The sequence below is a fragment of the Neopsephotus bourkii genome, unplaced genomic scaffold, assembly GCF_033783945.1.
Source record: "Neopsephotus bourkii isolate Nb327-2 ecotype Australia unplaced genomic scaffold, CSIRO-AGI_Nbou_v1 NB_1615, whole genome shotgun sequence".
Lineage (NCBI taxonomy): Eukaryota > Metazoa > Chordata > Aves > Psittaciformes > Psittacidae > Neopsephotus > Neopsephotus bourkii.
In genome coordinates this window covers 2,968,948-2,996,189 of record NW_026902090.1, presented here as the reverse complement: position 1 = coordinate 2,996,189, position 27,242 = coordinate 2,968,948, and the positions used below count along the sequence as shown (strand labels likewise).

Here is a 27,242-nt window from a genome sequence, read left to right as displayed (position 1 = left end):
CTATGCTGACATGTAGGACAGAAAGAACATAGACAAAGGAGAAAAAAGTAGACAAAGAGAATGAGGAGAGAAAGAAAGAGGAAAGGTCATCCAGGACTGAGACCCTACTTAACTTTAAGCATTCAATTAGACTTTTCAGTTCGACAGCTAATGAGTATTCCTTGTCAGAATCCTAATGGCCAGTATTCTGGGAAATACATTAACTTTTTCATTTAGAGTACTTTTAAAAGCAGAGTATAATCCCATAAAAGAGGAAAACTCAAATTATACCTTTTACATTATACCATAACACTTTTTCTATATATATACACCACCTATATTAAATGTTACTTCAAATAGGTATTATAATTAATCCTGACAATGGTACTAACAAATACATAATGCAATACTTTGTAAATCCCTTAAACCATTATTCCATTTTCATGCTTCTACATACCTACTGCCAAGTAGGTTAAGTGTGGGAATTTGTAAATAATTTCTTTCTCTAAAATCTGCTGTTTGGTTTGACAACCTGACAAAGGTCTCCATGGTACAGAAACTGTTTCTAAAACTGGAAAGCAAAAGCATACTCTTTTGTCAACTATCATTCTTTTCTTTTTTCCTCCACTAAATTCCATTTACTTACCACATCATTATAGCCTTCCCTTTGGCCCTTCCTTGTCTCTGCATCTCACTGTAATTACGTATCTACAATTTTAATTTCAAACTATTTACTCCTATCTTTATTCTGCTAGTGAAACCTATCAACTCAGTTTCATATTCCACCTCTATGCCTACCTGCTTTCATGCTGACCTTTATGCATGGAAATCTTTTCAGTATTCCACTGTTTTATACAGCATCGTTATACAGTATTTGAATTACGCTGCATTCAGATCACACAAGGTTTTCACAAAGCTTATCAAAATAAATCTACATCAGGAAACATGCTATCACACCTCTAATATTTTTGTGCTTAAAGGACAGTGCATGTTTGTAAGACTCAAAGGAGATTTGCTTGTTTTAGGTATCTTTTCAAATTATAAACTCTTTAAAAAAAACACCATGTATTCTCTGTACAGTTCCAAAAGCACTTGAAATATTACACTGTATTGCCTGGAAGAAAAAAAAGTTGTATTTTCATAGCTAAAGCTGTTCAATGCATAAGATACAGCAGAAAAGTGATGTACAATCATATGTATGCTCCCTACTAGATATAAAGGTTTTAAGTAAATTAATTATGATCCAAGTCCTGGTGAACTGTCCTTCCTGGAAGTATCAATTCTAAAATATCTACTTCATAGGCTGACCTTTTTAGCATATTATTTATTTTTCAGCTGCAGATTCTGAAATCTCACCCTAAGTTGTGTTAATGTAATTAAAATCTGAGCCCTGCCGCTACAAATAAGCATTAAGAACTCTCTCCACATACCAAAATGCACAAGCTTCCAAACTGTAGATTCAAACTCCTGACCAAATGACTCAGTGTAGCTCAATTTTACACTGACAATTTCCTAAAACTCATACCCATGATTTATAAATCAAAGCTGAACAGTTACCCCAATAGCGACAACCCAAAAAAGATGTGATGGAACAAATGATCTTTGAATGAAGAAAAATATGCTTTTTACTTTTGTACAATTTACTTTTGAGGTAAGTAAAAGTATTTCAAAAAGAAATAATACCTACCCACAGATTGTTTTCATAGTAGAAAGCATCTAGGAGCTTAACAATATTAGGATGATCGCAGGATGCTAATATATCAATCTCAACCATGTAATCTTCAAGTTCTTCTTCTGATTTAGTATCAATCACCTTTGCAGCAGCCAGAACTTTCGTTTCTTTGTTCTGGGCCTACAAAAGTCACAGCAAATGAATACATGTGAATTTCACCAGATAACTGTCAGCAGAAATAAAACAAAAATAAACAACAAAACCCCCTCTCTGGATAGTTCTGTACTGTTTTCCTACCTTTAGTTTGATTCTCTACAAAAAGACCTGCATATTGAAGACCAGATAAAGTCAAGCAGAAAACAGGTTTAGTAACTTTCCCCATGGTCAAGAAATAACGAGAGCTAGGAATATAAAAATAATTCTCATCACATTCCTCAAACCATCATGCAGTTAATAGTTGAGGGTTGTTATTATTTTGTACCCCAAGATAAAAGTTTTGTGTTGCTCCTCAAAAAACTACCTATTAACACTTGTCAAGAGCATGAAGTATCTATCCTACCACCCTCCCTCTCATTCCTGAGTGCACATTCTTGCCCTTCTGAGGATCCCCACGCTGGGGCAGCACAGCTGTTCGCAAAGCCACAGAGAAACGCAGCTCCTCTACCAGTAATCAGTAGGTTAGGCCCTTCTTCAGCCAGGGGCTGTATTCAAGCTCCCACATTACAGAGCTGCCAAGCCATCATTAATTTGTCTGGGCATTTTGCTCTCTTTGCTTCAGAAGTCCAGAAGGACTTCCACAGATGGCTACTCATTGAAGTTAGCCACACTGAAAATGCTGCCTGCCTCTATTACGCCACACCTTAGGACTTGGGAGAACTAGAACTTGTGTAGTGATAAATTCAACGGGAGAACAAGAGGCAGGAGGAAACCAAACCTTAGGTACCCAAGGGGATAAAAAATCCAAGCCAAACCAAAACAAACCCAGGCATTTCTACTATGCATTTAAATAGTCTTGGCTTTCTTAAAACATAAGAACACACAAACAACTAGGGTGACTATTATTTAAATAGCAAAAAAAATCAGAAACTGGTTGCTCTAAAGACTTATTCAGAGAGTATTGCTGAGACATTAATCCAGCAAAACTAGGCAAGGTCAGATTATATTTTCCTTTTAAATATGTGGGCCATAAAGCAACTATCAAGCACCTAGCCTACTTGACTATGTGTACTTTATGTACACACACAAAATTATACACACTTTCTAATCATTCTACGGCAAGTTTTGTTTGAAGGAATACTGTAACAACTTGGAATTAAGTAAACTTTAAATAAGAAAGTGTATTTTTCTCAAGCCATCATAAAAACATTAGTTTGTCAAAGCAATTCCAGTCTGAAAAATGGTCACCTTTTGCCTCTGAATGAATGAAGTTGTACGACTGAAGTTGACTTCACCATTTATAATGACCTCTAAGAAAAGGCCTGGATTTACTTCACCTAGCTTTTGACATACAAATTAAACTCAGTGAGAAGTAGGGACATAGGCTCTCTCCAAAGCAGCAAGAGACAAGAACCTGCAGGGACAATTCTGACTCCTAATGTGAAGCATCGAAAGGTGGCTCATCCTGTCTCTCTGCTGGGGCTGCTGGTGCACCCCACGGGGCAAACCTAGTTGAGCTGAATCCAGGACAGGACACAGCAAGAATCCTGAAACCTGACTTTTGTCACTTAATCTCATTATCAGACTAAAGCCGATGACAGACAGCAAGTAAGAATTTTTCTGAATGACTTCCAAGACCTATACTTTATTACTTTCACAGGCATAAATAATTTCCTCAATGTGGCAAAAGAGAATAAAAGATTTTAACATAAACAGTTATGATAACATTCAGTAAAGCAGCAGTAACAGCTAAACACATTTATAAGCATAGTCCTGGCTGATTCATCATATGCTGAGGGTAAATGTTTTCTGTAACATTCATTTTTATCTCAATATTCTTTCCAAAACAAAAAAACCAACCATCTTCCCAACCTCAATATTTGCCCTCTCGTTTTTAACAACAGAGATACCGGATCCATGTAACATTATTGTTTGAAAACAAACTGCTGAGTTGTCCAACCCATAGTCTAATAATAAAAATACACATTCTAATAATAAAACATTCTAATCCAACACACATCCTAATAACAAAAGAGTCTGCTTCACAACACAAACTTGTTTTGGTTTCGTGCCTTATAGCAAGAATGTAAGACCAACCTTCCTATTCCAGAGCTGCACTGTAAATTAAACATGAAAGATAAAACGTCTGGTTCCACAAGAGAATTAGACTTGGTAGCTTTACATGTACAGAAAATGGTTGTTAAAATACCTTTGTAGGCAATTCAAATATTAAGTGTAAAGTCACATTTTTACAGCCACACACTCCACTGTACCTTAGAAGGACACTTTGAGGGGAAAAAATCCAAAATTCATCTTTACACATATTTACAAGTAAACTATATATAATGGTAGTAATATTTTGTTTAAATAAAACTATTTTTAAAGTCTACGCCAGGTGACAGTAACATATTATTGTGTTTCAGATTCAGCTTCACCTTCTGAGAGAAAGAAGGATTGGTGAATTTCATCCTAGGTAGTTTGTTGCATTTACAGCATATTTTGGTTTTTTTTCTATTGACAGAGTACTTTGTATCTTGATTTTTTCCCAGCGCCTTTTGCTTGAAGTAACTAGAAATCTGCTTTGTGTAAGCTTCTTTTATTTTCTCCTTGTGGTAGCTCTATTAAAACACTTCATTTACAAACCAGAAGTGATTATAGAGTCGGTATGATTATCTTTATGGGTATCTTAACAATTATAAACAAAACAAATGTTTGCCTTTGTTCCGACTTGAGATAGTAAAATTCTGTAGGTCTAGAGCCAGACTTTTTTTTAAGATCTTAAAAGAAAGAACCTTTATAAGTAGCATATTTCCACTGGGTATTTCTGAGGCCTGACCAAATATTTTAAGCATACATCAAATTACATCTGAAAATAATAATAAAAAATCTTTATATATTTTAAACATTATTTTTAAAGTTCTTTTTGAGTAAGACATTACTCATCTCCACCCCACAGTGCACTCTAATAAATACTACCTATGCAGCTTACTGTAAGAAGTGTGTAAGAAATATGCTCTTCTGAATTGTGTAGTAAAGGTTTTTTACTGTTCATGCACAAGATTTATGTAGCACTATATCATATGGAAAAAAAAAAAACAAAAAACAACCCTCAGGATTAAGAGGAACAAAAAGCACTTACAGCTTTTTGTGGGCATGTTTGTTTTTTCTAGACTTTGGCTGAAGTCCTTCTTCTGCCACATAATATTCTCCAAAGGTCAGAGCAGGAGCAACAATGACTGTGTAGATGCAGTCTTGATTTGCATATACTCATTTTGCATTTGGGTACATGAACATTTAAAGACAAATAACAACTTATGCTACTCAGAGGTTCTGATCTTTCAAAGTATGTCCTGTATCAGCAACCCAGTGGTTTGTTCCTATATTTCAGCTTTCAACTACCAATTCAAGTTATTCCAAATGCCTTGCTTAAATACATTTGATTCTGCTTCCATGACATGTCATTTAAGCTTCAGTCCTAAACTAAAAAATCCAAATTGGCATCTTCAATGTTCAATCCTGCCTTGTGTAGAAACAGGAAAGAAAGGAGGACTAAGCTTTTCCTTCTTTGCATTAGCAAAATTTGATCTTTTAAAAAGATTTATACGTAATTGCTGAAAACTGAATTGGAGTAACTCATTCCCCCAAGACCTGACTAATGGAATATAACATAGATATTATTAACTTTTATATGCAACAACAAATACGGTAATCTTTCCACCAAAACCTCTTTTGGCATTATATATTTAAAGTTACTGCAGCAAATGCTAACTCACAGAGAGATAGTATGCACAAGTAAATAGCAAACTGTATGCTACAGCATGGTTCTAGCAATGGATGGCATAGTCTCGTTAGTAGAAAACACACAGATACTCTTATTCTCTCAAGATAAAAGTACGTTTAGAAAGATGGACTGCAGTTTTTGCATAGAATAAATATGATCTTGTAAATTAGAACTTGCAAATTGCTTTTTCTGTGAACCTAAATCCCTCACACTAGAATGGCAAATACCTAATGCACAAACCCACAAAAAATTGAAAACGTATCATACAAGAAAGAAGAATAATCATCCTACACAACACTAGGATCCATAAGCATGTGAAATTAGCAACTCCTCCTTAGCAATGCTGGGGTTTAATACCGTATCGTATAACCACATACAAGTTCCAGAGCCAGAAGCTTTGTGAAGAGGCTGATAGCAGAATATTAAAAGGCAGGTTTACTGTCTGGGCACTCAGCCAAGAAGCTGTATATTCCCAGCCATGGGCAGGCAAGGAGAGCAGAGCCATTGCTCCAGAGTAATAGGATTACAGCTCGGAGATAACTCGTAGTCTTTCATCTTTAGATGGCCAATATGAATTTTCAGCCTAAGTTGTGAGGAGCCGTTTTAGTTGCCTATCACCAGCAACTGCTTCCTTCCCAACCATGCAGCATGTAGACATCTAAAAATTAACCACCATTTATGACTGAACAGAGTTAAGTGCATCCTCCATCTATTGTTCAGCCAACTGGAAACAAAGCTGAGGTAGGAGGTAGAAAATTGCTCTTCACCTTTCTTGCTGAAGCCTGATCTCTTTTGAGATCTTACGTAACCACATGGCATGTTCTGCAGGCAGCAAAACAAATCAATTAAAGCAGCTCTTCCTTTCTGACTCACTCTTCTCAACTAAACTGCACTTACAATCACAGACCATCAAAAAGTGAAAAATACGCAAATCCCTTCTCAACAAATGATGTTTTTGCAGGTAAAAAGCTGCACTTTGTGTAAACCTGTGACTGTCAGATCTAGATCCATATACTTTCTGATGATGTGTGAGTAATCAGTACTGAAAAGGCAAAGGCAAAAGCTGCTTCTCAGCGCTGTCAAAAAGCAGTGGATCTCAGGTTTTCTTAAACATATGAAACAAGAAAAAAAAAACAGACAAATTTCAGATTTTAACAGCCTGATCTAATAAATCTGTAAGTACTAGCGTGGCCTACTGGAAAAAGTAAACTGCACTTGGCTTTGTGTAAGTTTACTCCACCATATTTAACATTGGTCTGTGCATTTTGAAGCTGAAAAAAACCCGAAACCCCCCAAAACCAAACCTGCATGATTGTCCAGTATCAAGTATACAAACTTCTTTTCAAAACACAGGGTGTTCTGTAATAGTGCATTTCAGAAAAAGAATCTAATTTACCCAATAAAAGAAAGCACGTATTCTAACACTGATCGTTGATAAATGTAATTAAAACTTTGAATTCAAAAGCAAATAGCAACCTCTGCAATATTAAGCCATGACTTTTAAAATAAATCACATTAGGCCAGTGAAGGGGATGCCAACCTCCATAGATCTGGCAATTACAATGAGCCAGTCATTTAACAGAAGCAATGCACCAGTCCTATCTACACAATGCTTGAAAATGTGTTAGTAATGAAAAAAACTATAGAGAATTTAATTTTTTTTACAGATATGGCTGGTCCAAGGAATTAAAAACCTACCAACTTCAGTTATACTTGCTAAAACGTGTTGAAATGACTGTTACAAAAGAACTACTCAAAAGATAATGACAGGAGAGTATCTACCAAAGATGATACATGCTTAAAATACAGCTATCAGCCAGAAATCTTCCTGTCTGAACAATGTATCATAACTACCTATTATACAGTTTCTTCTACTTAAGAAACATTTAACGCTTGGAAAACAATACTGAAACAGAAGTGTAGATTAAAGTGCCTCTACTTTCTACAAGCAAATACTAGTAAAGTGGAGCCCAGGGTTCAACCCAGACTACTGAAACAGGTCTTTATGGTACTGTGGTCTGGTGCTGCCGCTGTGGCTATACTGGTTTTGGAGCAGTTTCCACGACAATTTCACTCTTTTAACATTATCCTTGTACTTCATACATATTGTGGTTCTTCTGTTTCCCCCACAGTTGGTTTCTGAGGATTCCAGAAGTTATTCTGGGGAGTGGTAAGGAATATATTTGTCATGTTTAACCTCATGATTCCCTTCATATATTTTCATTACTTCTGTGGTATTTTGTAAACCAGCTAACCAGGGTTCCCATCCCAATTCATGTGTTGTGTCAGGAATATTTATATACATATTTGAAAAGTATCAGGGCTGAGCTGGCCAGTATACGCAAAGTAACTGAAACAGTCCTTCAGAGGAAACTGCGCAGAGGATATTATATCAGATTTCAGCATCTTTCTTCTAATTTAAGCAAATCCATTAAAAAACAGAACAAAAAATAAGAACAAAAGATTGCTAAACGTTGGCAAGAAAATATCCAGAATATGCCATGTGGTTTTATAATAACATCATTTTCCTTTCTCCTGTTGTGTGATAGCTCACATAAAAGCAGAAGGGAAAAACAGCTGGTAATATAGGAGAAACATTTGTAACTAAAGCAGTTAAGTGGTGTTAGAGGTGTAAGACCAAAGGACTGGTCATTTTTTTTCCCCAAGTTCAGTTATAACAACTGTATGTACCACTTGCAAAAGCAGCATTAAAATACACCATTCTGCATTACAATTAACTCCTGTACTTGAGAAGGGGGAGGTGTGACAAATTAAGATTTATCCCTGCAGTGCTAAGCTGCTTTACCAGTATCTTTCATCTGCAGAGGGCACTAACAGTTGCTGGCAGAGGTTTTCTCCTCTTCATCCAGCATCAGACAATGTCAGCCCCAAACTGACTTGCAACTTCCCAGGAGAGATGGTAGCCCAGTGTATCCTCATCTTGGATTACAGATATCCTGCAGTTATTTATTCAGTATTGTGTCATTAGAAAAAAGAAAACAGTGTTTACTACTTCTTAACTTACACATTTATTTTGGTCACTTCATCTTAAAGTTAAGTCTTTATTCCAGCAATAAACACACCTTTATTCCAGATGACATAAACTAATGATTCCAAGAAACAACGATATCAAGAAATAGTTTTTAATCAAACAATTGCTAATTCTAGCTGTTCACTGAAATTGCTTTTAAGACAACCAACACGTGAGAATTGAAGCTCTCCAAAATGCCTTTTTTTTCCCCTTCCTCCTGAAAATTACCATGCTGCCAGGTTGAAAACAGAATTATATTTGTTCTTGATAACTTTAGTTGTGTGAATATAGGACTTAAGAATCCTCTGATTCCTTTACTTGAGAGGATTTTATGTTATAATCTAGCTTCTAGTTATTTAACATCTCTAAAAATGCTTTATTTCACTTGCTATCTAAGAGCCAGTGCTACTCCTGCTAAAATCTTTCCCTAAGGAGACATTTGGAGTTGTAAAAGCTAACTCTAGCTTTCTGCAGATATACCACAGTGCTTTAGCTTCCTGCCATTCTGCTTACTAGAACTTTGTAGTGTACATTCACAGATGTACACAGATCAAACTAGATTTTTTACTGTTTCTTAATAAATTGGCTAGGTCAACCCACAGTTCCTCATTACTCTGCTCCTTGGGAGTCAGGTTACAAAAACAAAACTGGGATCTGCTCTGCCCAGAGCCTTTAGCCAGCTCAGCTGTAAGATGGCTACAGCTGTTTGCTGAGCCAGCACAGCTATTCATATATAACAAAAGAACAACAACAAAGAAGCGCATCTGACTTGAGCAGAGAAAATTCTGCCTTTCCCAACTGGAAATGAACAAGTCAACAAAATAATAAACAAACAAAAATGACAACTACTTTGAAGTTCAAGAACCCTTCAACAAAGGCCTTCTGACACGTTACTAGGGAAACTACATAGTCCTAGAGATGAAATGTGGCACAGCCATTAAGTTAAAAACCTTGCTGTCAAAAAAGTAAAGAACAGTATTAAAAGCTCTACATTTCATATAGCAGAAGGAAGGCAATAAAGACCCACACTAGGACAATTTATTTATTCTCAAAGATGATGGGATGTAACAGTTTTAACTTCAACTGTCATTTAAGTGTATACATCTTACTAGCTGAAAAATATGGGCAGTTTGGGAAAAGGTTCTGTATAATTTGATACTGCAATGTGACCCACATTCATGACTTGCAATAAGCACAGCTAAGTAGCCAGAGGTAAAAGATTAAATGAGACAAATGAAACAAGATGAAGCATTACCAGTCCATTTAATTCTCTGTCCTGCTAAAATGAACAATAAATAAAATATACTTCATATTTTAAAGGGAAAAGTATAAGACACACAGGCAGTTTAGGATTCAGTATTTTACAAAAAGACAGTTGTTAACAGTGGGAAATGAAACATGACTACATCAATAACACATTAAAACTGGCAACAGTTCTTGCAAAACTATCAAAGCATATATTCTGTTGCTCCATGCACGTTCTAGTCTCGTAAGATGAAACTTCCCCTATTTCTGAAGTAACAAAAAAGGAAGTAGCTTTTGACAGCTTTCATAAAAAGCTGTCCAACATTATCCCTGTTTTTTAAGTAAAACCGCTACAGAAAACAGTTAATATTCTCTTTATGGTAATTTTAAAAAGAATGGGAAATTCAGAATTCTAGAGGGAAGTTATTACCTCCTCACATACTCATCTTTAAAACAATCTAACAGAAACCAACTGCAAAGACAGCAACAACCACAAAAGAAATCAATGCAGTTAAGGCAATGCCTTTCAGCTCTCTTCAACATAAGCCAGTTATTTTCAAGTCAGTTCTACAATGAACTTTATCAATCACAAAATTCAATACGATGTTGTATGCTACTTTACACTTGTGCAGTCAGTAGTCTTGCCAGTAGTCTTTTTGTGAGTCTTAAGTAATGACCCTAAAGCTACATACCAACTCACGAAAACAAAGTGAAATCTTTCCACATGTGAGTTAGAAAGGTTGCCTCCCATACAGCTTATAATGACCCAAGCTATTTTTGTGCTGCAAGTATGACATCTCAAGAGATGGGAAAGCACCATCTGAATAAACATTTGGTATCCCTTGAAAACTGGCTACTCAAGTGCCACAGAAATAGCATCTTGGGCTCTGTAAGTAAACTTCATTTGTATTCAGCACAGCAGTGGAACATGTTGCTTCTGATGCTGCCTTCCACATTAACTGTTTAGTTTGTAGGGGTTGCATGGTGCTGATGATAATTTTTTCATATTATGATATAGTTTTTGCACCTGCTGTTTGTCATTTTACTGCAATTCATTCAGAATTTATCTAATATGCTAGTGATAAATACAAATGATCAAAGGAATAACTCCATTACTTGATAAAATTATTAAAACCAAATCACAATATTTGACTGTCTTTCCAGAGTTTGGTGCACACAATATGCAAAGGGAAAACAGTTGCTTTACTCATACTTTTGCAGCTTAACCAAATTGCGAGCTTCCATCAGTAAGAGATCTTCATGCAATGTAGGAACAATGTTCTTCCAACACAACTGCTGAGTATCATAATAACGTTAAACAGTTAAACAAACAAGATGTTCAAGAGGAAGTGCTGTTCTCATCTCTTAACAGTGTGGCAATGCTACTTTTAATGGAATTATGAAAGCTTTATTTTGCCCGTGTCCCCAAGAAGTGACAGCAATAAGCCTGCACCAGCACAGCTGTTAAAAATGAAGTAGTTTTCTCTTTGACAAGATTTCCCCATTTCTCCTACTCCTCCTTTTCTGTCATGTTTATTTTTTTATTCTTTTATTATGCTTAAGGCTTTTTGAAGCAAAAGGCTATCTTTTGTTGTGTATTTATACAGGGAGAGGAAACGCAGAATTCCAGTCCTTCGGGAAAATTATCTAGGCCATTTCTTACTTCAAAATACTGCTCACTCAAATTCAATTCAGTTTCTGTACTTTCCTCAAATAGGTAAATTTGGTGCCAAATAAGAAGTCTTATAAAATTTTCATTCTTTTCTAGCAGTTATGTGTCATGCCTAAAGTATAAAAAAGAATTACCACCCGGAACAAAACTGGGTGAACAAGCTTTTAGTGCATTTCCAGTTAAAGTTATGTATATATATGTGGTGGCCTATATATGTGGTCTGGGGTAATGGTTGGAATTACCTTGAAGGTCTTTTCCAACCTAGTTGATTCTATGATTCCATGTAACAAAATTCTTCTAGCATGGATGCCAGTGATGCAAAGGGACAGAACTACTGCCTGATAACCCCAACGGCACCATTTAGCAAAACTGCCTTTTATCAGTACTGTTGCTAACAGTAGATGATTTATACAACAGAAGTAGGTCTATTTTTCCTTTTGTCCTTACAAAACCACATTCCTCTGACATACCTTAACAACTTCAGAATATTGATTTGGCACCCTGATGCGTCCCTTTTATACCTGTTTAAGCCAATGCTGACATTGTCCTGTCATTTTACCCTTATATCAGCATTGCCACTTGTCTGGCCCTCCCGTGAGCTGATCTGGGAAGCCAAGGAGATTACATGTACAATCAGCTTTTCGGTGGCTTAGTTCCTTGGACCAGATCATCCTGGGGTTGGCAAGCACCAGAGCTGTCACAAGGAAGGAGGTGGGAAAGGGAACACACTGCCAGGACTCTGGCTGCATTGACTAGCACTGTCAGAAACTGCTGTGGAAAAGTCTTGGTAAAGACGAAGCCACTCATCATTCACAAGTGCTTCTGTACTTACTAAAGCTATTGAAATGCACCACTTTGAGAAGATGTGTTATTGACTGTGTTATTGACTGTTTCACTTAATATCACAATTCCATACTGATTAAGTGCTTTCCAGAGAATCAGAAGAATCTTCTTCATATTGCACTGCCTCAAGGTAAGGTCCCATGCCAGGCCCTAATAAAGGCACTGAACACTAAGGAGTTATAACAGCATCAATAAACATTGAATCACCACATATACACAGACATCACAAATGGACGGGTTAAGTTTGAACACTTGCTTATTTTTCTATTTTACTTTTAAACATTAGGAAGTGTGTGGTTGTTTTTTATTTAACTGTAACAAGCTAATTTTAACAAACAACTTCTAGGGTTGTTGTTAAGCTGACCACAACATCTAAGTTTAGTACTAAAAGATAGCTTAAAGTTGCTGCTATATCCAAAGCAGAGGAGGCATTTTCAGGTACCCCAGTTATCCTGTAAATCAATAGGAAACACTTGACAGTATTCTTGTTTATATGATGATCCTTAAGCTTTCAGACTTCCCATCCAGAGAGATAAAAAAACAGCAGACAGTACTTCCTTCTTTCAGGTTACTTATAAACTTGGCTACTGCATTCACTTCACTACTAGTAAAAACTACTTGGAAAGGGTGAAAGAATAAAAACAAGCTTGGCTTAACTTCAGGAGTACCCATTTCTCAACATTACTGGAATGATTTCAGTTCGCTTGAGGGATAATTCCTCTTCAAACTCTTCTAACCATATTTCCCAGCAATGATCACAGTTTTCACAGTGCAATGCAGTTGCACAGTGGTTCTGACCCATGACTATCAAGCACCAAAAAACAGAACACTTGCCTGAATGGTGAACTGAAAGATCTGTGGCATCCACAGAGTTGAGCAAGTAAGAGAATGAGAAAAGGACAATTAAAATCATTAAAGGGTCAAGCAGCTGTCTTATGAAAAGCAAGACTAAAAAGGTTGGGCCTCTTCAATTCAAACAGGAAAAGCTGAAGGTGGGGCTGAAGCATGACTGAACTTTATAAAATGAAAAAGGGAGCATATGAATTGGGTAAAGCCTGCCTGAGACAAAGGCTGTTAAGGAGATGAGGGTTTACTGCAACATGCTAATTCTTGCTGAAGGACTCGGCTGACATTACCCCATTAAAGGTTTTCCTGTCTTCTGATTACAAATTATTAACTCTTTTCCTGGTAAAGTACTGCTTAGATATAAAAGTGAAAAGTCATCTTCTATAACAAAAATTCAGACATGTACTAGAAAAAAGCTTTGGTTTCACAGCACAAATCTGTGTCAAGGGAACCATTACCTACAACATAAAGAATAAATTGCACTGCAAAAGGTCTTGTCAAGTTATACTGTATCATTAGCAAATTTGCGGTAACTTCCCTCAGAATACTGTTTTCTGAATCATGGTTACAACTAAATATTTCTAGAGACAAAACCTAGTTCCTTAAAGTCCTTCTTAAACAAGAAAGTCCCAGAAAGATCTAAACTGCTGTTCAATGAGATATGAATAAAGGGACAGTCTTCTCCAATTAATTATCAAGCTACATGGATACCAAAACGATTCTGCCTTAGCACTGGGATTCATCATTGCTTTCATACTAGGTAAAACTATTTTGATGTAGGCACAACTGAAGTCATAGGATAACAGTTCTCCCCAAACCTTCAGACTGTACAGTTGCCCTTCCACTCTCTGCTCACCCTCTCACTTTGAGAAAGTGCATTAACACAACTTCAGAAAAAATACTTTTTGAAAATAATAAAGTCCCTTTATTTGTTATGGCCTCCTTCAGTTTTAGGTTTTTCTGAAACAACAACCAACAAATTAATTTTTAAGACTGACACTTTCAGGTAACGGTCACTTAGACCTCTGTAGTGAGAAGAAATTGAGCAGATTTTAAATTCTAATCAATAAATTGATTTGGCTGTTGTAGCACAATCTTTTTTTTTTTTTTTTCACTTATATATTCTTCTCCATAGAAAAATCAGTAAAAAGTAAAAATCATATCACAGAATAGCATGCTTCAGGTAATTACAACCTTCTTAAAGCCAGATTTTGGGTGGAACTTGATTCAAACATGAATCTATGCTTGAACAATTTCTTCCTCTAGGCTATAGGTAATTAACTAAATAGAAAATGGCTCCAAAATATAAACATGGCTATGTAAAGGGGAAAATGTCTGTCTTTCTCTTAGCTTCCAAATCATCACTCATGCTTAGCTGTTTTACATTAACCTCTCTATATAAACACACACAGTCTTACAGAATACTGCAAACCACTCTTAATCCAGAAGAGTGAAAATAAACAAGAAAAATCCATAGCTTCTAATAATGTAGCTTGCTTTTACATATATTTAGAATTGCTGTAAAAGACATGATATCCTCCTGAAAATCAAATGTGATACTTTAAGGAGATACATTAAGTATACAAAGAATCTTCCATTACTATTTTATTGTGGATTTTTCACTTTAGTTAAATCTGCTGTTGCATGTACTTCAGTTGGTTTATATCATGAATGTAGAGCATATTCCACAGAAAATTTGAAATGCCAATGGAAAGTTAACATTTACATTAAAGCCTTCATTTTTGTTGAAGTATGAAGTAGCCTAGTACTTTTTATTGAGTAGTACTTCTCCAATTTTTATTGCCTGACACCCTCCAAACATATTCTGCAAACACTAGATCTTCTTTCTCTTGAAAAAGATTCATTCCAATTTCTGAGGGGGAAAAAATGTGTTTCCACGTAACATATTTGAGACATATTTGGCAGTTGAAATGTCTTTCAAGCATTCCATACTGTTATAAAGCCATTATAAGTGAATTAGAGGGATTGACAATATGTATTTTACATGGGCTTGGACAAAAATTATAAAACATTCATTTTTTTACTGTTATTCATTCAGTCTGCTTTGTTTTGTAACTTCAAATTTCTTGGCTTTTCTGTCACTGAATGCTGACAACTGGAACAATCCAAATAGTGTCAAATGAAAAGACAGCACAAGCATTGTATTTGAGTAATTTGGAAACTACAGTGAAGTTAAGACAATGGGCAAAAGAGGTGAGGCAATATGAATTTGCCAATTCCATGTATAATCTGATTATAATTAAAGATTTTTGGGGAGCACAAGGAAGCAAAAACCAAAGTAGTATTCATAAACCACAATTCAGGAGAGGGTCTCAAGGAATGCACTTAAGATCTCAAACCAGATTGTTTAATTACATGATGCCTCTTTTTACACAGAGGCAATTGTCATTGAAGAAGAATGATGTTTATACCTCACGAGATTCTCAAAAGGTGGGTCATGGCCCATGGAAAACATATGGCCCATTCATAACTGCTTTCAATTAAAAAAACACCCAAACTGGGAACTGTGGCATTTGCAAATACAAACAAAAAATGATTTCTTCAATGCTGTTTATGGAGTGGTCAAAACGAGAATTTGAGACACCACCAAAAGAAACTTGTGATGCACTGCTCTGCAACAATAGCATGTATTACTGCTTGGAGGATTGTATTACTGGAGGACTACTGCCTTGCCAAAGATTAAGCTCAAAAGGTTTAACCAATTTGTCTACGAAACCTGTTAAAAAAAAAAAAAAAAGGCAAAACCAAAACAGTAACACCACTATATTTTTGTAGCTCCTGTATCAGAATTACTTAACATAATAGACTGCATCTTAAATATGAAGAATAGTTTCACCAAATTACAACAGCTTAAAAAAGCTTCACTCTGCAGTCTATTTGCCATCAAACAGTCACATTTAGTTTATACCTCAAACCTAAAGGTCTACTCTCCAGACAAGAAACTAGCAGTCCAAGCACTCACACAAATAGTTAGCTAAGAAATATGAAATATCAGAAGACATGAAAACAAACAGGAACTTTTATAAACATGGATAAATAAAATCACATTATTTCCTATTTACTTAAGGGTTTAAAACAGTTCATATAACTGTGCCCACACCTTGGAAAAGATGACTCCCTTACCAAGCAGTGATCATGAGCATTCTATATTTATTCTCCACAATCATGTCTGCAGTTCAATTCTGAATGCAACAGACAAACAAAACATTACTCATAAGTATTGTGATGGTGATTTTAAGCCAAGCGACTTAAAGATGTCCAAAAAATGAGACACAAAACGTGCTATACTTGAGAGTATTTCCTTGCTACAGACAAAATGGAAAGAAGCCATTTAAACCAAGAAAATTATCTCGGTTTATGATCTACAGACAACTTTCTTGCACTACCTGTTTCCTCAGAAAAGTAAGAGTGACAACAGGGTAAATAGCTTTGTGAAGCTTTCCCCTTGACACATTTCCCAGGGTTTAAACCAGTGATACAGCCTTTTCCTTAACTGGTCTCCCTCAACATTCTAAAACCGCAACTGTGTGGAAAAAAAGGTAAGATACAGCGCAACTCACCAAGCTGATCAGGAAGAACAAAACTGTTTGTCTTCTATGAAGAGTCACACATCTTTTCACCTAGACCATGCACAACAGCCCTAAAACACTCAGGCTACTCTTACAGAAATTTCTGTTCTTAACAAGCTTTACCTAAAGTTTTAGTTCCATTTACTTAGACTAAATATATAAATTGAACATTGCCATCTTAAACATTAGTGTCTTGAGAGTAAGTCAACCCTCTTCTCTCCTCTATCTACTAATGCCTCTACGGCTAAACAAAGCAACATAGCATTTAAGTGAGTATTATTAATTCAGATCTCCTGGGGACAACTGCACTACTTTACTGCTCCAGTTTAATCAGAGGTCAACTTATACAGTCAATTATGAATGAAAATAGATTAGAACAAAATGTATTTAGTATACCGAAAATTTTAATCAAAATTGCCAGAAGTTCTGCACTGATTCATTCTTATCTATTAAAATTTAATTTAGGACACTTTAACCTGCTTTGGCTTCCAGGTCTGGACTATGGCAGGGTCCTAAAACTTCAGTATTTGACTTCACTGAAAAGTTTCAAACATGAACTTATCTTCCAACTAGCATTAAACATAAAGGATTTCAAATGAACTCAAGCAATATCCTTCCACAGGAAACTATCTTTTCTTACAAGAATGATTATGAGTTCCAACAGCTCTAACATCCTTCCAAAGAATTAGTAGAGCTAATGACACCAGGTAAGTCAAAAGATAAAGAGCAGAGAAAAAAGAGCTTATCAGTGCTTCAGCTTAGATATTAAGTGGTCAACATCTATGAGTGTTAAATTACAGCTATAGAAGAAATCCACCCTAGCAAGCAGCATGAGACGTCAGTATCATTAAGATAACTTCAACTTGTGATATCCAGCTGGAGGGATTATTTAAAACAGTGTGCTGTAAGGCCACAAAACCTACAAATTATGAATGCTCTGCCTGATTCTGTTTTCAGGTCAGACTAATTAACTACTTTCTAGGATTAGAAAATAAGTTATGATGTTAGCAGTACACAAAAAGTACTTCTAAGTATAACCAATTGTCAGTCCATATTTTGGCATTTAAAGGAGCGAAGGACACCATCATTAAATTATATAATTGGTCCAGTCTCATGAAATCAGTATTCAAAAAAAAACCTATTTGTTTCTACCTGATGTAGAAGACATAATGGCAAAACCAGGCTCTCCTGTAAGTCACATAGGTACATTATAAGTAGGATTGCTTTAAAAGCAGAAACAAAGGCCTAACTTACATGTAACAAAATCATTAGTCTATTGGACTTGAAGAAACACTAATATCAAAAGTCCACTACCATTAGCCAGAGATGAATTTATATTGGCCACTACTATGAATATAAGTACATATGACTACTTAATGTATTTATAGTTTTCAGAAGATAATGCATTTGGGTAATGCTGTTCACCATGATTATGGCTATCAGCTTCCACATCTTTTCTCTGAACCTAAAAAGAAAGCAGAACAGGCTTTTTAACCAAGCACCAGTTAATTACTGAGAGTTGGAAAACTTGTCTTAAGGACTTTAAATGAAATACAAATATTTCATTTTCCAAATTCCCACAAGAATCTTGTACATATGATGCTTGCAAAATCTTAGACACAGGTAATAAATGGGATGCTATAAATAGGCAGAATATTCCCATTCAAACTAAGAAGCATGAATGCAATTCAAAACCAGACAAGTATAAGGGATTCCTGAATAGTAATTTGTTGATTTCTATTAAAATGCATATATACTATATATTCCCTCTCTATACACATACCCTATATAGATACCTTATATAAGATACTACCACATATATCCTGCCACTCTGCTCTGGTAAAAAACTTAAAATTAATGTATATGTATATGTGTATATATATATATATACACATATATATACACACACAGATGGTACTTATCACTAATTTCTTTGAAAAGTATCCTCTAGTGAAGGGCTCAGAGATGACACCAACTAGACACTAGGAAAATGCCTTTCTGCAATTTAAGTGTTCTGACTACCAAAAAGGCTGAGAAATTTTACTGAAATATAGTCCTGGCACTTCAAGAGGTTAACTTAGGATGGCATCTGCATTTTAATCAGTTACGTGCATCTGTATGATTAAGACTCTGAGACAGGAACTTTACCAAGAGCAACAGAACAGATCAGGCTTTTTAAAGGTCTGTTTTCACAACATCTGGATATTAACTTCCGTGAATTTAGAAAGTAACTTAAAGCGGATGAAAGTCTAACACCTACTTATACTGATTTACCTTAAAGCAATGTTTACTATGTGCACCAAACTGATACTGGATACAATAGGGCAATATAACACAATAAATTAGCATAATATAATAATGTAACTAATTGCTAAAGCAAACTTATTACTATTAACTTAAACACTAAGAGCCTATGATTTTTCAGGCTACTTAACCTGATCAAATGCAGAGCAGTTTCAAACTGTCTTTTGGTTTTTCTTTTCTTTTACGAAAAGCAAAAAGAGAAGAATATTTTGCAATCTAGCTGTCAAATTTCAAAGCTGAAATCAGGCTCCAATGTTAATACTACACTCCTTCAGCAGCTGTCAGAACCCTGGCAGTCCATTCAGTAATTCTAAATAATCCATGAAAGGCAATTAAAAGACATTGGAAAAAAATTCTATCATCAGCAACCTTGAAATTCTCTTTACAAGGGCCATCACCTGATACTGAAGTACTGCAAGGGCCTATAAGTTGAAAAAGGATGGAAAACCACACTAGCCAAGAGCAAAAAGAAAACAGCCTAAAAGTGGCCTCACTGAAGAGGCTGAAAAGGGCTAGCAATGAAAAGTCCTACACAATCATAAACCTTTGGCATCAGTAGTCTGCAGTTACACAGCTCCTCTGATCACAACAGACTTGCCACAGCAGTTGAAACACTGAAGAGTATTTCTAAACATTACTTAGCGAATACAAATGTATGAATTGTCAGAGCTAAGAAAGCTTTAGGAAATTTAAACAGCTTCAAAGGAAATAAGCTTGTCTGTTAATTTGGCTAAGTTATAAAAAAAAAAAGCAAGACCCTTGTAGCTGGTTGGGAAGAACAGGAGTAAAACACAAGTTTTCAGTACCCTTAAAGATATCTGGATACAAAACTAGTTATCACTAGACACAGTAATTTTTAATGTAAAAAATTTAATCAGGTAGGCATCATAATATGACAGGATAATTTAAGAGTTGCGTTTGAGGTTTTATTTTAATATTTGATACTCTGTCCAGAAGAAGTTACCCAACTAAACCAAATACTTCTCTACAGGAAACCATAGCATGTAACCAATCTAACCTATTTTTTTATTAGAAGCCCAAATCATACAAAGCCTTATTTATCTGACAATCCCATTTGATCATGTATCTGCCAAAACTCTGTCACACACCGACCCCAAGGATCTTAAACAAAGGCAAATATAGTTTTGCCAAATCTGACACTGGGATGCTGGGTTTTGTAAACAAACAAAAACCCCACCACACACGTAAAATTAAACCACCACCCCATTTACATTACTTAGGCAAATTCTTTACATGTTGACAGTTTTGTTCTAGTTTCTAGCTTAGATTCCAAAACTTGAGAAGGCATTGAACAGCTTTTCTTGCAGTGTCTCATCCAAGGAAGAACAACCTACCACACCTTTGCTTTCAAAACAGTTTCTTGCCAAGCATGCTCAGATGCAAGAACACAAGTACAGTTAATATCTATGCGTAATCCTCCTCCTCAAACTAGATGGAAACAAAATGAGTGCTGCTGACTACATGCAGTAGGAGACTTCTTTTTTTAAAATGGGATTTATTTTTTCCCTTGGAATACTAGTCATTTCTAATTTTCATGAGTGCGAGGTTCAACATGCTCACTAGTATAACTGCATGTGTCATTCTGACTACTACAACTTTTAAAACAGGGTTTTATTTAAACAAAATAAATCAATTTCATCAGTTAACACTGTCATTTCACATACAGAAATCTCAAAGTGAAAAATCATATCCAACTGGAAAAAACTCTTATGACACACAAAGCACACTGAAATGCAAGATTTGCCAGCTGTCTTGCTCAGATATCTTCCTCTACAGACTAGGGCTTATACAGACATGCCTGCAGATAAACATGAAGTGAGAAGAGGTTTGAGGATGGGTGAGGAAATGCATATGGGGGAGAAGAACACATTTATTATTGTAGCTTTGAGGCTTCCCCAGTCATCTCTAAGGGACAGAGCATTATATTCACCAACAAGGAATCAAAACTCCACTATGAAGTTTAAAGAACTTTTCATCATCTACAACTGCCATTAGAGACAACATTATGTTTTTAAAGTCACCAAGTTTTATGATAGAGCAACTTCAGCCATATTTCCTTGTCATTTTAATAAAACCCAAATGTCTTATCTTCCACACTAGCATGAGAACCACCATCTAGACTACATATTACACCAACATAAACTAGATGCTCTTATAATAGGACACTGACACAAATTTCTAGGATAAGAAAAAACCCCACCTAGCATTATGAACTGACTGTGACACTTTTGCTCAAATTTACAAACAGGTAACACCACACTACAATAAAATCTAAAGTAATTTTTAGCAAAAATAGCACAAGTTTTGAGTTTGCACATTTCATAACCGCTCAAGTGCTGTACTCTAAATAGAAATATTTCTTGACCTGATTAGCTCTCAGAAACACTTTAGCTGCTACTCTTTCTCACACCGTTTTTTTTCCAATCTTAAGAACCTGTTCCAGGGTCTCTGTTCATGTCAGTTCCCCAATTCTCTCATGCTTATCCTCCATGATGTTTTTTCCACACTACCCCTAAACCAAATGTGGAGAGTTAATACCTTTTAGAAAAAGGAAGAGTAGCTAAAGATTTGCCTGAAAGCTACAGCCTTGTCAAACACTAGGCAATGTTATGTCATTATGTTCTACTTTGCTTGATAAATTCTAGATAAGCATCCTTAAAAACACTACTTGTGCCAGTATACTTACAGATAGAAAAATCAAACAACTAAGAGAAGTTAGAAGATCCAATACAGGAATGCTGCCACGTAAAGCAAGCCAAGAGAACACAACTATTTAATTCAGTCCCACATGGAACAGGAGAGGAGAATGCCCACTAAAAGCAACGTGAGCTTGGCCCTATAAACTAGTCACGAGGCACACAAGCCAATTTTCCTGTGCACGGGCTTCCTTCCGTACAGAAACTTAGGAAAATATTAAATAACTATGAACATCACACCTAAAATAGAGTCTCCGTAATGTTAGAAGCCACGCTGCGTACACGAGTCCGAAACCAACAAAATACAGGAGAAGCGAGCGATTCCGCAACGGGCAGGGTGGAGCAGAAGGCGGGACGATGACCTAATAGGTCTTTTCTATCTTTAGTTTCGTGAGGCTCGGTGGACAAGAAGCGCCTGGATCAGGCTCTGCTTGTCCCCCGGCAGCCGGGCACGTCCCCCCGGTCGGGAGGACACAGCACCTACCGGCCTAACGAAGTTCTCCAGCCACCTGATGCTTACAACAGGTATCCCAAGGTGACAGCGCTTGCAGACAGGCAAGCTTTAGACAGGACTCAGAAGCGATACGCGGGTCATTTTTTAGCAACGAGCCATACAGGCGGTTCGAGTTTCCTTCTTGCCCTTACCTTGAACACTTTACCGAAAGCACCATCTCCCAGCTCTCCTATAATCTCCCAGAACTCCTCAGGGTTCAAATCCCTCTTGACGTGCTCGTATTGTTTCTTCTTTTTCTCACCACCCAGCTTGAAGATCTTCCGAAAGTTGAAGAAAGACATCTTCGCTCCTGCCGAGGGAGGCCAGGCGCGGCCAGCAAGGGGCGGGCGGCTTCTGGCGGTGCCCCCTCAGCCCGCCGTCACCATCCGGGGCGGGCAGCGGGGGTCCTACGGGCGCGATCCCCGTGACGGCCGAGGGCAGTCCTCACGCCGCCTGGGAAGCCGTCGCAGCCGGGCGCTGAGAGGAAACAACCCCTCGGATCTCCCCGAAGGGGCCGGGCCGTCGACAGCAGCCGCAGCAGAGCTCTCCCGCGGCGGGCTCAACGGTCCCTTGCCTGCTCGGCCGGGCCGGTGACCATCGCGTCAGCAACAAGTGCCTGAGGAGAAGAAGCGCGGCCAAGGGATCGTGGCTGGAAAGGGGCAGCGGGGCGCGGCGGACGGGGGAGTGGTCACCCAGCAGCCCGCCGAGGGCGCTCCCGCTTCAGAGGACGGGGCGGATGTAGGGAGAGAAGGGGAGGGGGCTGCCCCGCTCCGGACTCCGGGCCGATGTCCTGCCGGAGGGTGCGCTGCGGGCTGGCAGAGCGGAGGGAGGCGGCGGTGCCCCGACGGTCCTCTCTGGGTTTGTCTCCCGGTCCCTGCCCGCCCTCTCGCAGAGCGCGGCCCGGGCGGCACCGTTTCCTGCGGGGCGGGGCCGCGCCTCCCTCCCCCGCCTCCCTCCACCCGCCGCCGCCGAGCGCGTGCGCGCTCCCCGTGCCCCCGCCTCTCTTCCCGCGCTCCCGGAACCGCCTCGCACCCCGGCTACCGCCGCCGACCACCGCCGCGCCGGCGCATGCGCACGCGCCGTGGCGACAGCCGCGGTCTTCCCCCCCGCTTCCCAACGTTTAAGTCTCCGTCAAAGGTGGCGGGGGAAGAGGTGGGGCTCTGCGTTGTCCACGTGACGCGGCGCTGGCGGCGTGAGCCAATAGGAGCGCGCTGAGGCCTCCGGCGGGTAAGTTGGTGCCTGGCTCCAAGATGGAGGAGGGTAGCCGCCTTCCGTCAGAGCTGGGCGGCACTGCTTGGGTGTGCTGAGCTCTTGTTCGTTTGTGTTGCTTCTGGTTTTCTTTGGGAATAGGCTGTGAATGCGTAGTTGGGTGCGGGGCCGGAGAGGAAAGTGACTCCCTCGTTCTCTTGTAACCGTGGTGGGAGAAGCTCTGTGGGAAAGAGGCGCTTTACCCTTTGCTGAGTTGTTGACTCCCGAAGAGCAGCCTGCCCCTCTCTTATTCATTCTTAGCTGTCCCCTGTAGGTCTCTTGTGGCAGAGGGTGATGTTTCGTAGGTAAGGGGACACCTTTTCTGGACTAGCAGAGTACCTCAAGTTCCTCTTTTCAGCAAAAGCAGAGTGCCTCTTCCCCCACATTGCTTCCTTATGGCCAGGCTTGATGTGGTTCTGTGTAACCTGACCTAGTTGAAGATGTCCCTGCTCATTGTAGGGGGTTGAACTAAATGACCTTTGAAAATCGCTTCCACTCCAAACTACTTTCTGATCCAGGTTTGAATGTGGCAGTTGAAGGGGGAGCTGGCCAGGAGTATTTTATTGGCGGGTGGTGTCTCCTGGAGGGCATATTTCTTTGAGGTAGATGTTGGTAGAATAAGGCAATGTTGGAAGACTTTGTGGGTTAGTGCTGTTCCTAGCTCTCCTACTTTGTCACAGCATTCAGACATAGCAGGGTGTGATGTTCATGTGCTGCCCATGTTTTGTGTCTTGTGAGATTTAATCAGTGGGACAGGATTGAATTTCCCTATCACACAACCTTTCCACAAGTGATTCTTTCATCAGCCTGAATTATAATTATATTTTAATAGTTGTGTTGTTTATATGCCACCGAATGTGTGGGATTTCTTCACATGAAAGCAAGAGTTGTTTCTTGTTGCCTGGATAAGGCACAACTAGCAGACATCTTAAAGGCAAAGTCTAAGTTGTGACGGGAGGCAGGAAGTTGATCTTGCAGTTGTGGCAATGATGCGAGACCTAAGAGAGATCTGGCAGTGAGACAGACACCCTGTGAAAGTCAAGTAATGCTTTATCCTCGTATGCACCTGAATGCCTGCAGTTGCCGTTAATTTAAACTGCATTATAAGCTTCTAAAAGTCAAGCCTCTGGTGTTTATCATTCCTCAGTCCATTTTATTAGCTTGATAGTAGTTTGCTGAGTAGTGTAGTCCATGTGTAAGCTTAGTAATAGTAATGAGGTATTCAGATGCATCAGTTAATAGGGATCCTATGGCAACATCGACAATCTCCTTGAAAGAAGCATGACTTGAAGGAATAGGAAGTCCTGGCCAGAGTTAATAAAGCAATTTCAGCAAAGGAGTAGTCTGATAATACAGGTGTTTATAGTAATGAAGATTAGGAAGGCAGCTCAGAGGGAACTAAGAGCATAACAGCACCCTGGGACTGGACTTCATGTGTTAATGTTGTTTTAGTCGAAGCATGCTGGGGTCGAAGCCTTTTAAGACTATGTTGGTGGTGTATGTTGTGTAATTAGTGATGCTAATAGTATTTGTAGCGTATAGGAACATGGTGTGCTAGTCATTGTACTGCTATAGAACAAAGAGATGGCCCCTAATACAAGAAGTTTATGAATCAACAGTGTTGTGTCATGAGTTAATTTCTTTAATCTATATAAAGTTAGTTTCAAGGGTACTGTCCCTTTATTAATAGAGAGTGTTTCAAGTACTCTTGCTAACCTGATAGCAGTCCTGATTTGCTGCAATATCAGCATTTGTTTTTCAGAAACAATCTTGGGCTTAGTGGTTCCTTTGTACTGACAGCTTGGCCACAAAATATAAAACTGTTGAGTGTTAAAGCCAAGACAGTTTGTGTGTAATGGTAATACCAAGAAACAGCTGCAATCCAAATGAGCTGGCTTTCATTCTCCTCTATGATCTGGCTGGCTGGTTGCACCCATTAATTTCCAAGTTTCATGCAGATAGTTTGAATTAATAACAAAGAAAATTATTGATAAGGTTTCTCCAGCACCGGCTTTTATATGGAAGTTAAAATACAATTGTGGTTTTAATAATTATTTTAATTTTGTTTTTAAATTGAATATTTTGATTTTAACTTGCTTTCTGTTGGATAAGAAAAATGCTTTGTGGCTATTTTTTTTTCTGTTTGTTTGGAATGACTAACTAATAGAGGGTGGTCAAAAAAGGAATCCAAAGCCATAGCATGAAATCCTTGTATCTAGGCAGGATTAGTTTTTCTTTAGCCTCAGGATTAATGTCATAGGGCAGCAAGTGTGTGTGTGTGTGTGTGTGTATACCAGAGTTTGTAATAATAACTGGAAATAAATGCAAATCTAGAAGAAAATTCCTTGAGCTATATGTGAACAAATGTAGTTGAGCTTGCTGTCTTAATAAGGCTGGCAGTCATGGGATACCAGGGCCCAGTTCTTTCTCAGCTCTGTTGATAAATTAACTTTTGACTATAAGTGGTTAACATACAGTGTCTTTATAATGTATCAATTTGCTTTGAATATGTGTGATAAAACAGGTTCACTCAGAGCAGAACAGGGACAGTAGTGTCATCCCACCAATGAATAAATGTTAATAGGTACTTACAGATGTGTTGCTTTAAACTTTTACAGTCTTCCTGTTCTAGAGAGCTGTTAATTCATATAATGTTGAAAAGATAAGATGAAAGGCTGCACAATAAAGGAGCAATTAATCTAGTGATAAAGGTTTGCTTTTAACTTTTATTTTCTTTAACAAGTAATTTAAGATAAAAAAACTTATATCTGAAAACAGTGGCTTTTCCCTTATTCCTTCACTCTACAATGACAGCTTGCCACTGAACCCTAAAAATAAACTCTGTAAGGTGAAAGTTAAGTGCTAGTAGCAAATCCTTCCCAATTTGCATTGACTTTCTGGTATGGAGGAGGCTGTATGATTCCTGGTTGTTTGTGTGTGTGGTGGGTTTATTGTGTGAGAGGGTTGTTTAGTTTTTTGTTTTTCCCTGGTTGCCTGAGTTTTTAGCAGCTGTAAATGTTTCCAGATGGTAAGGATTAAAAGGTAAAAGTGAGTAATAAGTATATGAAAATTTCTTCTTCAGGAATTTAATGCAGTGCTGCTTGAAAATTCAACGCTTCCTTAAAATGTCAGAGTAAAGATGTTAAAGAACTATATTGGTTGTGCACCAAATACACTGGCTTAAAATAGCTGCAACTCTTCACTGCAGTCTTTTTCATCCCTCTGAGATTTAGAAGTCTCCTTTACACTTGCTGCTGCATCCTTTCCCATTGACTTAATTGCTTACACTTGCTACTGTTCCTGACTCCCTCTGTAAGTTCTGTTTCATTTAAACTGCTCTGCTTCAGTTTCTCTTCATTGAAAATAAACACTTGCTTCAGAGATTTATTTTGAAACGTGTTTCCATCGTATATTCCTCTTTCACTGCAGTCCTCCATCCTGTCTTCAGTTCTATCAATATTTAGTGGTATCTTTATATTGGCTTGACTTCCTGTCCACCCACGCTTTCACTGATCTCCTCCAGTCTTCTTTCTGATGTTTGAGTTCATTGAACTGCTCTAAGGTCACAGGTGGCTTGTTAGTGGTTAAATCTGAAGTATAATTCTTGTTTCATCCGTCTTAATCTGTCTGTCACTTTTGGCACTCAACACTGTCCTGTCTGTTTT

The 27,242-nt window shown here is 38.0% G+C and overlaps 2 protein-coding genes across 7 annotated transcripts in view; one reads left to right on the top strand and one right to left on the bottom strand.

Moving 5' to 3' along the window:
- Positions 1 to 22,943, bottom strand: part of SLK (STE20 like kinase) — a 47,243-nt gene extending 24,300 nt beyond the window's left edge. For all 4 annotated transcript variants that reach the window (XM_061372611.1, XM_061372614.1, XM_061372615.1 and 1 more), the window contains exons 1-2: positions 22,482 to 22,943; positions 1,667 to 1,831 (exon numbers count right to left, since the gene is read on the bottom strand). In XM_061372611.1, coding sequence (XP_061228595.1) covers positions 1,667 to 1,831; positions 22,482 to 22,631 — 315 coding nt within the window. In that variant the 5' untranslated portion in view covers positions 22,632 to 22,943. The remainder of the gene's footprint in view (positions 1 to 1,666; positions 1,832 to 22,481) is intronic.
- Positions 22,944 to 23,450: 507 nt separating this feature from the next.
- The window catches only part of STN1 (STN1 subunit of CST complex), a 49,404-nt gene continuing 45,612 nt past the window's right edge, over positions 23,451 to 27,242 (top strand). The window contains exon 1 of one of the 3 annotated variants that reach the window (XM_061372617.1): positions 23,451 to 23,556. The gene's annotated coding sequence lies outside the window, so the exon portion shown is untranslated. The other 2 variants (XM_061372618.1, XM_061372616.1) reach the window with 2 other exon arrangements.